General features: G+C 34.8%; 2 protein-coding genes across 2 annotated transcripts in view; one reads left to right on the top strand and one right to left on the bottom strand.

Moving 5' to 3' along the window:
• Positions 1 to 10,151, top strand: part of LOC118265168 (ATP-binding cassette sub-family G member 1) — a 40,804-nt gene extending 30,653 nt beyond the window's left edge. Inside the window, exons 3-11 of the mRNA XM_035577893.2 lie at positions 231 to 367; positions 2,520 to 2,665; positions 4,065 to 4,303; positions 5,058 to 5,308; positions 5,888 to 6,056; positions 6,524 to 6,624; positions 7,016 to 7,171; positions 7,559 to 7,764; positions 8,143 to 10,151. Coding sequence (XP_035433786.2) covers positions 231 to 367; positions 2,520 to 2,665; positions 4,065 to 4,303; positions 5,058 to 5,308; positions 5,888 to 6,056; positions 6,524 to 6,624; positions 7,016 to 7,171; positions 7,559 to 7,764; positions 8,143 to 8,284 — 1,547 coding nt within the window. The 3' untranslated portion in view covers positions 8,285 to 10,151. The remainder of the gene's footprint in view (positions 1 to 230; positions 368 to 2,519; positions 2,666 to 4,064; positions 4,304 to 5,057; positions 5,309 to 5,887; positions 6,057 to 6,523; positions 6,625 to 7,015; positions 7,172 to 7,558; positions 7,765 to 8,142) is intronic.
• A 907-nt stretch (positions 10,152 to 11,058) lies between these two features.
• Positions 11,059 to 14,037, bottom strand: LOC118265169 (androgen-dependent TFPI-regulating protein-like). The gene is made up of 4 exons (XM_035577894.2): positions 13,705 to 14,037; positions 12,960 to 13,094; positions 11,767 to 11,987; positions 11,059 to 11,251 (listed from the first exon to the last, which is right to left on the bottom strand). The coding sequence occupies exons 1-4, from the start codon at positions 13,918 to 13,920 to the stop codon at positions 11,074 to 11,076; spliced, it is 750 nt and encodes a 249-aa protein (XP_035433787.2). The 5' UTR covers positions 13,921 to 14,037; the 3' UTR covers positions 11,059 to 11,073.
• Between the last annotated feature and the right edge of the window lie 309 nt (positions 14,038 to 14,346).

The following is a 14,346-nucleotide window of genomic DNA, read 5'->3' as shown; positions in this document are numbered from 1 at the left end:
AACTTGGTAATCATGTAGTTAATTTAAAAATATAAAAAAAAAAACAATAAATTTGAAAAGAAATAGAATATTTTTAGTTTTCATCAAGATAGAATTATTTGAGTGTTTGCTGTTTTTTGAGCGCCACTGTCGATTTGGGATACGGTTGGAAGTATAACGACAAATTGACCAACAAGATTTATTAAAAATTTTGTATGTACTGTACCTAAATATCTCATTTGTAATTACAGAGAGGTTCAAGAGGATGTCGTGTTACATCCAGCAAGACGACCGGCTCCAGGGTCTACTGACTGTCGGTGAGAACATGGCGCTGGCAGCCGATCTGAAGCTACCCACCAAATTAGACAAATACGAGAAGGGAGAAGTTGTAAGTATACTGAATAGTTATTAGGTATAATACGCATTTTAGTATCGTCCTTAATAATTACTACTACAAGTATGTAAATTTCATGATTGAGCTCATGAGATTGTCGACACGTATGTAGATTCAGCAATCATTGTGCCGTTAGTCGTATCTGCTAATGACCTCAAAGACAAAAGCTTCAACCAACATCTGATTAGGCTAACGTTATAGGGTAGATCAAGGGCCTGTTGCAGAAAGCAGTAATTTTTAACACGGCGCGTATTATCCGGAAATACCTCTCGATTGATTTTTATGTTTTTATTTATAATATTTAGAAATATATTGAACAAGTGTAGAAAATAATAAAATAATAATTTACTTACCAGTGACGGATAAAAATTAATATTCAGATATAATTATTTAAAATTCAGCTAGTTACTTATCGATAGTAGTTACGTAATGTTTTTGGCATCATCATAATATATATCATTAGTGGCAAGAAATAAGGTGCAGTTTAGTTTTTCTTAGACATTTTATTAACAAAGTGTACCACAACTGGGTAGTGACCTCATAATTCAAAATATCTGAATCTGAATGCCAAAATACTTTGAGTAGATGGTAAGGGACAATGCTAACATAAAGGCGTGCAATAAAACATGAATTCCCTTCCTTATATACCGACAATATATATTTTCCGCACTGTGAGTAGGTACTGCCTACTGGTTTTGTATGTAGGCACAGAAGATAACATATAAATCACGTAGTTCATAATTGCCATGCACGGACATGTTCTGAATGTTTATTTAACTTCAATTTGCATTACATATGTATTTATTGCGGTTTGATTCTTTGACGTGTTTGAGGATACGAAATTCTGTTTTATTTTTAAATAAGGACCATACAATATTGTCAAAACAATTTGGCTGTTCTGAAGAACTCTACAATCACAACGTTGAACGAATAGGGTGACTAATTTTTATTTTTAATGTTCGTCTTGAAAATTATTTTAGACACGTATTTTATATTTTCTTATGGCAACAAATACTTTCGAAGATATATCAAATTGAAATATCGCGTGACGTTACTTCTAGGTAGGTACGTTTTATACGTAGAAATTACGTGTTTGCTCCCACTCTTTGATTTGTAAAACTTTGATTCGTTTTATCTAAGTATTATTATGTCCCGTCATCATCCCTACTTATTGCTTTAATTTTGGAGACATCAAGAAACGTTCGAATTTTGTATTTACTTATTAGCACTCAGAATTCTTAGTATTTCTGTATATTGCACTCGTACTCTGTGGTAAAATATAAAGATTTTATAACATATCTACATAACAACTAAACTTCATCTAATAGACCACATAACTATGTTCGCATAACAAGACAGAGACAAATGCATTCATATTCAACAGTAGCTAACGTCTACACATGCTCTGCTATTGTTGAAAAACAAAAGATACAAAACAAAAGGCATTCGATGCTCCTTTCAAGCAAAACCTGGTAAACAAAATAACATAATTATTATTACTTAGGTACTATTTAGTGTCATTGCACTTTGTTTGCACAAGACAACATTTAAAAACATTCTCATAAAGTAAAATCATACGTTACGTCATCGACCGGTATAACCTAATTTTGACAAATTGCATGGTGTGCAGAATTCCAAGAAACGTAGTAATTTTGTTTTTGTGTCATAATGTGTATGTGATTATCATTGAAATAACAATTCATTCAACATTTCAATTAATACTGACGTTTTATTTATATAAAATTACTATAGAATGAAAAAAAACTAAGTAACTTAAAGAAAAAATCGCAAGTTCTTTTTTCAATTGAACTTTATTTTATTGACAGTTGTTTTATTTCCCATAAATAGGCAAAAGTCAATTTACATACGGCCAGTATTGGTATTCTAAAAATGTATTTAATATACAATTATCGTACCTTTGCACCTAAAATTTATGTATGCACGAAACAATTTTGTTCTTGAATTAAATAATACCGTTTTAATTTGCAGTCGCCTTTGCTTAGATGAAGCTTAGACTAATATTTAAAGTGCCATTAAGATTATGGGCTATTAGAATGTTTATTTAGAAGATACGTATCTAGTTTTTATTACCCGACCACGGCGAAAAATATAACCGTTTTCTATAAATGAACCGTTACTCTCGCAGATTGAAGATATCCTCACAAACTTGGGTCTGTACGAGCATATGAACACAAGAGGTGCCCAGCTGTCCGGAGGTCAGAGGAAGAGGCTATCCATCGCCCTGGAGCTCATCAACAACCCTCTCATCATGTTCCTCGATGAACCTACAACGTAAGCTAACATTTTCACTTAGTCTTTAGTTGACAAGTATAAAATAACAGAAGATATTAAAGCCAAGGATACACTAGGGGACAAATGTCCCACGACATGTATCGGTGACATGTCAAGCGCATTTTTGCCTGACATATATGGCGACAACGTGCGATGTTTCCAACCATGTCGACCAAAGACCGGCAACGTCGCGCTTACTTCACTCAACGTCGCTGGCGACACGTGTCGCAGGACATTTGTCCCCTAGTGTATCCTTAGCTTAGTAGGAATAGAACAATAGAATCCAAAGAGTTAATATTTTTCAAAAATAATGGCAAAATAACATAAATATCTACCATAAATTTTCTGAATTAAGTTGAAGATGTACCCAATAACTTATAGATATAAATGGCTGTTTATTTTTGGTTAGTTGTTAAATTGTGCCTGTAAGGTATTAAAACCGAGAAGATTGGTCTTTACTAAGTTAGCAACACAGTACGCAGTACAAAATCAATTATCACAACGACCTACAGCTGTAATTACTATTATTACTAACCTTCATAACCATTTTTGAATTACCTGCTTATATAATCTGCTTTATCAGAGTTTGTGAAAAATGTTCTGATTAGCAGCATTTTTGTTACAATAATCAGATTAAAATTATTACGTAAAGAATCGCAAAAATTATACTTATGTGTACATAAGTAGAATATGCTTGTAACAAATAAGGCAAATAAAATAAACATACAATAAAATAATAATGGAATATTGCTGATATTACTGCATTCCAAACCTTAAAGGCATTCGTAATTTCCTCTGAACAATCACATAACAACTATGCTTGATAGTTTTGGTCTATTAATAGTAGTGTAATTAGAATTATTTCCTCCACGCTTGAACTTTTACCCCACTGTGTGGAGATATCAGTAATGTGCACAAACATTGGATGCACGTGACATAGACACCCCGGGTCATATCTAACTGACACATTATTTACTAATGATGCTTAATGAAACTCTAAATAAATGATTTTCTTTCCTGATGGAACTTTAATTTGGAAAACTTGATTCTTAGTTTATTTTGAATTGAATAAAGCTATGTTTAGGAATACGTTAGACATGTAGATACTACTACTTAATGACACGAAAATTCTGCGAAGTTTTTTATAAGTAGATAGATAGATAGATAGATAAAACATTTATATTTAAGTCACAAATTCACGACACGAGTTACTTTTCTGCTGGTAATGAAAATGTATTTCAACGTTCAATGATTATTCTTAGACGCAAGGAATTGAACAATCTTACAAAAATAAAATATTTGTGTGACCCGCAAGCCGTTCCCACGAATGCTTAGCTTAGCTTAAGTTATACTTAATTGCTTTGGAAAATTGATACTAATAAACCAATCTCTTTTCCAGAGGTCTGGACAGTTCATCATGTACACAAGTAGTCCAGCTGTGCCAAAGCCTGGCACACCAGGGTCGAACCATCGTTTGTACCGTGCACCAGCCTTCAGCCTCACTCTTCGCGCTGTTTGACCAGGTGTATGTCCTGGCTGCAGGCCGATGCATGTACCAAGGCACCACGAAGAACCTGGTGCCTTATTTGCAGCAAGCTGGGATTCCTTGCCCTATATACCATAACCCTGCTGATTATAGTGAGTATACGTTTTTGTGTCTACTTTTACTTAGACAATGCCTATATTTAACACCTTCGCTACGGTAATAAAATTTATTACTTACACCTGGTGCGGTGGCGGTCCAAAGAAGCCTGCCATAAACTTTCAGACAGTGCATGACGGGCCTTATGAGCCTGCCAATACAATAATGTCCTGTCATGTCCCGCACCGGCGGAAAGTTCTCACATTTCGCGTCCGCACTAACTGGAAGTCCCGCGGCAGGCCGATTATGGGTGATCCGCAATGAACGTGTTAACTAAAGGAGACTAAATAATTTACCATGTGATTCCAGAGTAAAATATAACGTAACATTATTGATTAGTTCCAATAAATAAGTTCGTAATATATTTTTATCTTTGACCTATCAAACTGAACAATAATTCAATGTTATTTTTGTTAATTATATCTTAATAACACAAACACTCAGGAAGTAATTATAACTTCGTAAACATTCGTTAACAATTAAAAACAAACATTGCCTCACAATGTATCGTTGTAAAGTTAATTATTTCTCATAGAGCTATCAACAAAATTCTATATTTGTATTAATGAAATGTTATGCCTACTTAATTAAATAGGTAGGACTTAATGTTCTTTTTACTTTCAAAAACTGAAATTAACCCCAAAACCCCGTACGCACGCACGATTAACCAATAAAAGCGTTAATTAATTACATCTGTTAAAATTATTAATTTTTAACATAAATTATAAAAACTATCCTTTCTTTCTTCAGTAATCGAGCTCTCATGTGGTGAATATGGCCAGGACAAAATAGACCTTATGGCAAATAAATCAGAAAATGGCAAAGCACTGGATTGGTTTGACGACCACCAGTCGATCCCATCTATGGAAGGACTCCGTAAACTGGTGCCACTGAGTGTGCTGAGAGACACGGAACCGACAGGAGGAGATGAAGAGACTAGCCAGTCCAACCAGCTCAGTGTACTTATGAGGAGAGGATTCTTGAAGGCTAAAAGAGATGCTGTAAGTACTGAATGTCTTTTTTTAAACGTTGCCCCATTCTAGGGTTTTCTCCGGTGTCGTGGGTGAGTTTACAAACATACAAGTTCACACACATGACACCGAGACCTGAAACAACAATTTGTGGATCACAATAGCTACAATCGAACCAGCTACACATTGCGCGGCAGCCAATTGTCTAGGCACTGCGCCAACCGTTCAGTCTATCATACAATACCTAGTAAATCAAATTAAGTTTCTTGATGGTTCATTGGAAGTACCATAGAGTGGCAAGAAACTGTTTAAGTATATTATACATATGAGGAGACAATGAAATCACGGAGCTTAGCTGACGATAACAATTTGATAAATTACAATAGACATCAAATAAATACGAAAAACTTAAATCAAACTATTAGCAATAGATCTACGCCAAGAACCCTTCAACATGGACCGTTCGCTCGTCCTAAAGGCATCAGAAACTTCCAATGTGCTGAAATTGTTAAGCAATTCTAAAATGTCCGCTTAGCAACGGATTTTATTTACCTCCTTCCAATACACAAATACTCAATAATACTAATATTTACTCAACTCTACTTGCAGACGATGACTCACCTGCGTTTGATAGTGAACGTGGTGGTAGGCATCATGTTGGGAAGTCTGTTCATCAATGCTGGCAACGAAGGTTCAAGGGTGCTGGAGAACTATAACCTGCTGTTCGCTATCCTCATGCACCACATGATGTCTCCAATGATGTTGACGATTCTCACCTGTAAGTATTTCCTATATAAATTTCATTTTAATGGGTCAACCGAACCTTTGAGGTATAAATACCTGTGGGGCTTCTAATCCCTAAGTATCATTTGTTTGTTATGTGTAAACAGTATCAAAATACAACCAATATATAAATCAGGACAGTTAAAATTAAAAGACAACAAATTCCAAAATCTTCTGAAGCCTTAGAGTTTGTTTTACTTTTAAAGTAATCGAAACGAGTGCGAATTCGGTGCTCTGGTTGGTTGGTTTATTCGAGCCGGTCAATCACAACGCCGAACGCGCAAAAAGCAAGCTCATACTAAGGGTACTGGTCTCTGTAACTGCGATTGCCCTTTGAATACCCTTTATCAATACAGATAACTGTCATAGATCAAGTAATAACTTATGTCGTAAACGAAATCTCATCTTTATTTGTATCTGCATAAGTCAGTATTTCATATTTCTGTGTTTATTTGCTTGCAGTCCCTAATGAGATGTCGATATTGTCCAAAGAACACTTCAACAGATGGTACTCCTTGGGATCGTATTACATATCGATTACAATCGTCGATCTACCTGTATCGGTAAGTATATCTCAGAAGCCGTTTATTAAAAAGTTACCTGTTTAACCAAATAGATACCAAAAATAGAAACCAAAACTTCTTAGAAAATTAGCTAAAAACGCAATTTACTAACGTAAATTAATGGAGAAAAGCTCTACTGGTTTCGAACTACACAGGGTTATCATGAGCAGTGTGCCCAGATGCGGTGACGTCGTGCAACTTTCTTAGAAAAATAATAATAATAGAAAATATTTTTTAAATTTCCTTTCGATATTTATACAGGGGTTTCTATTATGTCCTTGAAAAATCTAACTAACGTCAGTATAATTCGTTTGGGCTTACTTATCGCACACAGTTTGTTTCCATTTTTTACACTTTAGACTCTAACTTGACCTGTTTTCTGTTATTTCAGATAGTAGGCTGCGCAGTGTTCAGCGTGATAGTATACACGATGTCGTCTCAGCCGCTGGACATCGTGCGGTTCTCAATGTTCTTCGCGATCTCTCTGTACACCGTGTTGGTGGCGCAGAGCTTCGGGCTCATGATCGGAGCCGTCTTCAGCGTTGTTGTAAGTACATTTACTCATACGGTTCTAGATGAAAGAAATAAATAGACTAGTAACTATATACTTTAAAAATAGTGGAGAAGCTCTCAACATATACAGCAGGAAGAACACTCAAAGAATTTCTCCTATTTCTACTTCGGTGTTGTAGACACATTTGTTAGAACTGATTAGCTAGCAGCTGCAAATAAACTCTCTTTACCTTTAGCCTTACTGAATGGTTCATAAATCCACTACGTAGAACTAAATTTGATTCAATTCCTAGAATGAGACTTTCTCATATCAGAATTTTTAATAAACACGGTGCTCTGTGTTTAGAATAATTTGTAAAATATCGCAATGTTATGCTCAAAACTCGCACAAAAAAATTTCACTACTATTCTTTTTTACCAGAACGGCACATTCTTGGGCCCAACACTATCAGTACCAATGATGATGTTCGCTGGTTTCGGAGTCACACTTCGGGACCTACCCTCCTACCTACGTTGGGGATCCTACATCTCCTACCTGAGATATGGACTCGAAGGTTTCATTGGCGCCATCTATGGCCTGAACAGGCCTATCCTCGACTGTAATGAGGCTTTATATTGTCATTACAAGTAAGTGTTTTTATTATTTTTAGATATAGAGTTATATGAATGCTAAATGACCTTGAATTATAGATTCTGTTCCTCCGAAGTTTTACGATTGTATTTTTCATTTAAAGTTATAGTTTTTTGCCTTTGATAAAATCACCAAGGCAAGTTAATTGATAAAATACACTATATACTTTAGTATACACAATTATGACTACCTAGAATCGATAGATGAGGATCTATCGATTCTATTCTATACTGTCTCTATTTTGTCTTCTTTTTTTAACAAGAGTCTTTTGAGGAAAATACTCTTGTTAAAAAAATGAGACAAAAGTGAACCACCTAATATTTGCCTGTTATGTTGCTCGCTCATTTACTATATTGTGTGTCTATTATTTTCAGACATCCCCGTACATTCCTAAACGAGGTGGCGATGTCTCCTGATCAGTTCTGGTGGGATGTACTGGCACTATCCGTGTTCGTGGTGACCCTCAGGATCGCAGCGTTCATCCTGTTGAAGTGGAAACTGGATGCCGTACGATAAATATGAAAAAGTTTGATTGTAGGAAAAGTGAATTCGGTTCACTCGTAAGTCATGAAATGCTGATTTATATAATAGGGTAGTTTTCTTAAACTTTAAACTTATGTAATTTTGTATAGCGTACGATAACAACAGGTATTCCCTACATCGCATTGCAATGAGTTAAGTTCTGGCACTGATTTTTTCGGTTTTGAATGATGAGTCAGAGTTATGCAGTCAACTACCCTATTATAAAAACTAAATTAAATTATAATAGAAAGTGATTGAACACGACTTAATTGAATGAAATGATTGAATTTATTTGTGATAACATATCGTAGAATTTTAATTTACTACCCATTTATGTTCAACGTTCAAATCGAGACATTTTGCTCAGATATACTTTTTAAATAAAAGACAAGCATTTAAGACATTTCGTGGTCATAATAATAAATTAATAATTGCACATCAACTTATTGTCACTCAAAAAACGAAGCTTCTGGACAAATTGTTGCAAGTCACAACTGTGCTACGACTACTACGAAAGTCTACGAAAAGTAAGAATTCGTAGCACTCGTAGCAAAAGCATTTGTGTCCTGGTTTCGTGTTTGTAACCCTTTTGTAATATTATTTGTTATCGATGGTGGCAATGAGATATATATTTCAAAATCCATTTTAGGTAGAAAGATTTGCAATGAATTGAAGAAGACTTACAATGTACAAAATAAAAAAAAACCTGAAATATTTTTGCGCTGAGCTTTAAAAGTCTCAATTCATTTTAAACACATTTCGTATTTTCGAGTACTAGTACTAAGCACTAAGTCTTATAAGATGGGTCCAAAGGTAAAAACTGTGATAAGTTTCCAAAATATTTCTTATATCAAACAAAACTTCATTCAGATATTTTAAACCTTATAACTACGAACAAAGAGTTGCAAGTAAGTTTTTATCTTCTCAACTTATATTACTTGTAAAAATTAAGGCTGTGAAGGCTATTTTTCCTAGAAAACTATATGATTTTGAGGTGAAAAAACATTACTATAATGTTTTTGTTTTAATGTCACATATTGGAGCGTAATATTGAAAACTTAATAACATTTTAATTACAAAGCATTCGAGTATATTAAATAAAAAGGAAAATATCTTAGTTAGGAGAGTATGGAACAGCAAGAGTTTAAATTTATTTCGGAGACTGGACTAGTAGTGGAGAGGTGGAAAAGTTGAGCTACTGTGGACATCCACATTTTGTGATTGATTTTCTAATACATAACAATCAATTAACCTACAAATAGAAGAGGTTATGTTATTTAACTACTGCCTACGACTGCTTGTAATTAAAATGTCAATCAACCAGCCTTCGTAATTAAGTATAGGGTTACTTTTAGATAAATTATCATTTATCATGACCGTACCTACCAGTTTGTAGGAGCTGTACACAAATATTTGTGTTAGGCAGGGCGCAAACGTGGACACTTTGAGTCTAGTGTCAGACACAAGCTACCGATAATGATGGACAGCTGTATGTCATACAGAAGGGTAGATAAATGTAGTATGGTGCAAGGTTAAATTTAAAAAATACATTTCTATAGAACCATTATGAGATAATCCACTCCCTGTTTTATAGGTGTGCCCACTTCCACTTAAACTTACACAATATCAATTAAAAAGTGTTCGATATTGATAACTGGAAACAAAAAGTGTCTTCGTTTGCGCAGTGCCTTAGTATACTTGCCTATGTTAGTTGCTCAATTAGGTATTTATTCGTAACTAGGTGTAGATCTATATACCTATAGGCTGTACTGAATTTGTATGTAGCTAGAACTAAGTATATAATGGTGATAATTATTGTAAATATGCTTTTTCGTAACATTAAACTTTTTATTTTGGTAAATGATTTGTTTTATTAAGCCTCACTGTCGAATTGGGAAAATCCTGTCATTAGAGTGTAGGAAGATTTTTATAATAAATAAATGAAAATAATATTTACAGTGTACTCAGGGGTGTATCAGAAAAAGGGAAAAATCATCCAATTACTTTTTCCGCTATGGGCGAGGCGAGAGGAAGTGTCAGACTCTTACTGACTAAAAACCACCCCGTTCCTAAGCAGTCCGCAGCTCTGGTGTATCAGAAAGCTGGATTTGATAGTAGTGTTAGGATTCTTGTATTTAATACACAACAATAACACACAATCCAGGTATTTAAAAAAAAACAGTTTAATTTCCTTATAATGTACATTTGTATTTATTGAACACATTATGTCACCCACTTTATACACAAATAGTGATCATACGAATAACATTATACTTATAAACACAACATTTTTATTGTGTTAGGCTTATCCACGTAACTGCTTGACGAGAAACTCGACTAATAAAACTCCATTCATGAGTATCAGCCTCTAGCATGGCTTGAAACTAGTCAAGTCCTTCGTCAAACAGTTACGTGAGTAAGCCGATAACATAACAATTAATTTAGTATGTCTCACGAAAGTTATATAAACAACATTTTTAATTAAATTAACCCGTCGTGTGCCGGAACGCAGACCCACGCGAGACACAATGTATTTTCTATTGTTATCTTATATACGGCATAAAAGAAGTTAATAAAATACGATCACCTTTATTTATTTCATTTTCTTCAGCTTTTTATTTTTCTTTCCTTTATGACCCCATACGTAATCAATGATGAACCACTGTGCATAGAAGCTTTTTTTTTTTTTTTTTTTCAGGTGGAAAATCATCCAATGACTTCTCCCGCCTTGGGCGAGGCGAGAGGGAGTGTCAGACTCTTACTGACTAAAAACCACCCCGTTCCTACTCCTGCCCGTCGAGCCGGAGCCCCGGTAAACCCGCTAGGTAGTCCGCAGCTCCTGCATAGAAGCTGGGGGTTGATATTATAAGGAAAATTAAGTATAGTGACAGGAATATACTATCACTAGCTGTTTTTAGGAACTCGTACACTGGCTCGCCCTGGAGATAGCTCACATACACCCTGCAAAGAAAATAATTTATTTTGCTAAATATAGATTCTACATAAAATTCTGCAGGTAAAATCTATTCGAGAAAATCGTATTGATCAATTGTTTTTGTTATAAATAAAAACCTTAATTATAAATATATCGTAATAAAATAATTCGCAAATATCGAGCAAGTTTTCAGATTCGATCATCCGATTCTTTTTCAAAAGAGTCGCCAACATTTAATATTGTTTCCAAAAATTATGGATTTCTCTTGGATGCGAACGAAACGAATTGAATCCACGTTCCTAATCTGTGCAGACAGAAAATGAAACAACCTGCCGGCTTCTATTTTTCCTGAGAAATACAACCTGGGTCTTTTCAAGGTCAGAGTGAATAATACTTTCTAAATCTGTGTGCTCCATCTTCGGCCACATCTTCGCTTCGCCATTCTGGTAGTAAGCGGGTTGGTGGCCAAACGCAGACTTATCAACGCTAAATAAAAAAACTTATGTTCAGTTACGTTTGCAATTAACTAATCAATACTTACATTAGAGTGTAAACAGTTCCAAATCCCACCATGAAACAAAACCTAGGCTTTATATTCCGTGGTTTCTTCCGAGGAGTGAGAAGTAAGTCCATGATAACGGTCACCATGGAAACTGTATGCAAGGAGTGCTGCGACCAGTACGGCATGTACTCGAAGACTCGTGGAGGCGCGATGATGCTGGGGTCATACAGGAAAGTGACCCAAAATGTGACGTCGGCATACTGTAATAAAGTAAATATTCGCTTGATCTTACTGTCGACCTTCGTCAATTCGAAACTGGAGGGGTTAAAATATTTCGAATTACCGAATGTTCGAAATATCAAATAGTCCGAAATTTTAACTAGCCTCAAAATGTAAACACTTATCACTACAAATTCTGCAATATTTCTTTCTTTCTGTCTCTCTCTTTCAGCAACCTCGGGTTGCCGAGAGTTTGCCACCAGTAAGTTCGAATTAATGAGTAATTACGTTACGTAGCATTGATTTTTCATTCGAATTACTAAGTCCATAAAGTGCATTGATTTAGTTCGAAATATAAAGAGATGCTCTAAGGACCTCGTGATAACTTTTAAAAACCGAAACGTTCGAATTATCGAAGGTTTGAATTATCTAGAGTGGACTGTATATTGGATACAACAAACAAATACAATTGGCGTCAGAGAGTAAAGTTTTATTAAGTTTGCTCAGGAACTTCCAGTATGATGTTGGATAAGGTTTAATAACTACCCAGGGGACTATATTAAGGACCAATGAAGATAATTCTGGCAAAGTGCCAGGGCAAAGCAACAGCAATCTGAATAGGCTAAATTAAATGTTCTAACTCCAATACGGTGAAATGTGAATAAAAGACACAATGTTGTCTTATCATTTTTATTAGCTCTTGGAGTTTTTGACATCCTATTTTTTATCATTTATTGGCAAGTATTACTTATTCTCTAAAACCAGATTGCATTAAACCATACCAATAAAATGTGCATTTAAATTGATATCATATCTACTCCGATTGCTTCTAGGTAGACTAAAGAGTGATATAGCTTCAATACCATTGCGAAAATAGACATGGATTTAAAGTACAAAATGAAAAAGAAGTAGGTATGTACGAGATATCCAACCATCATTATTTGTGCTTACAGTAAAACCTTTTACAAACTTTCTTTATAAAATTAATAGGAATAAACGGCACTTCAACTCACTGTAGTTGCAGGCATCAAGATGGATGTAAAGATGACGTCACGAAGCACCCTCAGGTTCGCCACATAAGGAGGTTCCTCTCGCTTCTCACACCAATCGCAGTACAGGCAGAGAGGAAGATATGCTAAGGCTATCAACTGCAAAGGAAACAATTAAATACTTACAATTTCAATAACCGATCTTAATCCAAAATATTTGGATCGATCTTCAATTTTGATACAAACTCTATAGAACTAATGTTAAAAATCGATCTTAATCTAAAGATTTTGGATTGAAATCGGCAGTTACTCGACCCTACGTAGGGCCTAGTTATGTTATAAATGACGAAAGATAAAACAAATGGTAATGCAATCCATGAAATTTTCAACAATCATATTATAATTAGTATTCGAGATTACTCTGTTAGAAACGACCTGCACCCAAGCGGCTTAGACCAGATAAATAACAAACGTGGTTGCGTGATTTTCAATGATTTATTAAAATCCGTTGCCTAATTTTTACTGTGCAAAGCATTGAATAAGAAGACATTTACAAGTCAATCATATCCCAAGCTCAAGTAGCAATTTCTTGAACCAGAGACTTTGCAAACATAACTTGAACAATTTATAATTGATACGAGTACTAACTAATAGATCAACAAGGGACTAAAATTTATAGCTGCAAGACTAATAACAGCTTTGCAACCATGCATTGTTGCAGTAACTAGTCACACACACATACAAAAGAACTCAATGTAGCAATATTTACATTAAACCAGCAGGTGATGAGTTTCCATCGCACATGATCATAGGCTCTGACTGAAGGATCAGCGTCGACAGTGACATCTATACGTAATGTCACAACAGCTGTAACTACAAGATGCACGAATGCTAAACTGTACCACCAGAGTCTAACATTAAGTAAAGAAAATCCACAGATCTTAAGAGACTTTACCCTAAACGCATTATGTAACACCTTTGTCATATCAAAAGCTGATTTTGATAAATTTATATTTAAAGATTGTAAAACACAAGCTGTTTTATTGACGATTCTTTGTGCACTGAGCCTTTCCGCAATTCATATATAGCTCATGGTGATGCATCAACAGCAATTACATTAACATACAATTTGCTATGTCTCGTTTGAAGATAATTAAGTAAGAATTGTGTCTCACTGAAGGTATGTAAGTTGTTCTTCATTAATTTTTTAAATCTTTCATACTATGTACTTATTTTTCAAGAACTTGTTGAATTCGTTTCACGCAATACATATAAGCTGCAGAAAATGTGATATATGTATATGTCAAATATGGAAAACGTTGGTATAATTTTCTTACAGCATGTGCTCCTCTATCCACCTTGAGCTGAACAATCCATTAACATTTTGGGATTTGAGGTGATATTTCACGAA

Source organism: Spodoptera frugiperda, chromosome 28 (assembly GCF_023101765.2).
Source record: "Spodoptera frugiperda isolate SF20-4 chromosome 28, AGI-APGP_CSIRO_Sfru_2.0, whole genome shotgun sequence".
In the NCBI taxonomy this organism is placed as follows: domain Eukaryota; kingdom Metazoa; phylum Arthropoda; class Insecta; order Lepidoptera; family Noctuidae; genus Spodoptera; species Spodoptera frugiperda.
Note: the sequence above shows the minus strand (reverse complement) of the source record. Positions and strands in the feature narration are given on the sequence as shown.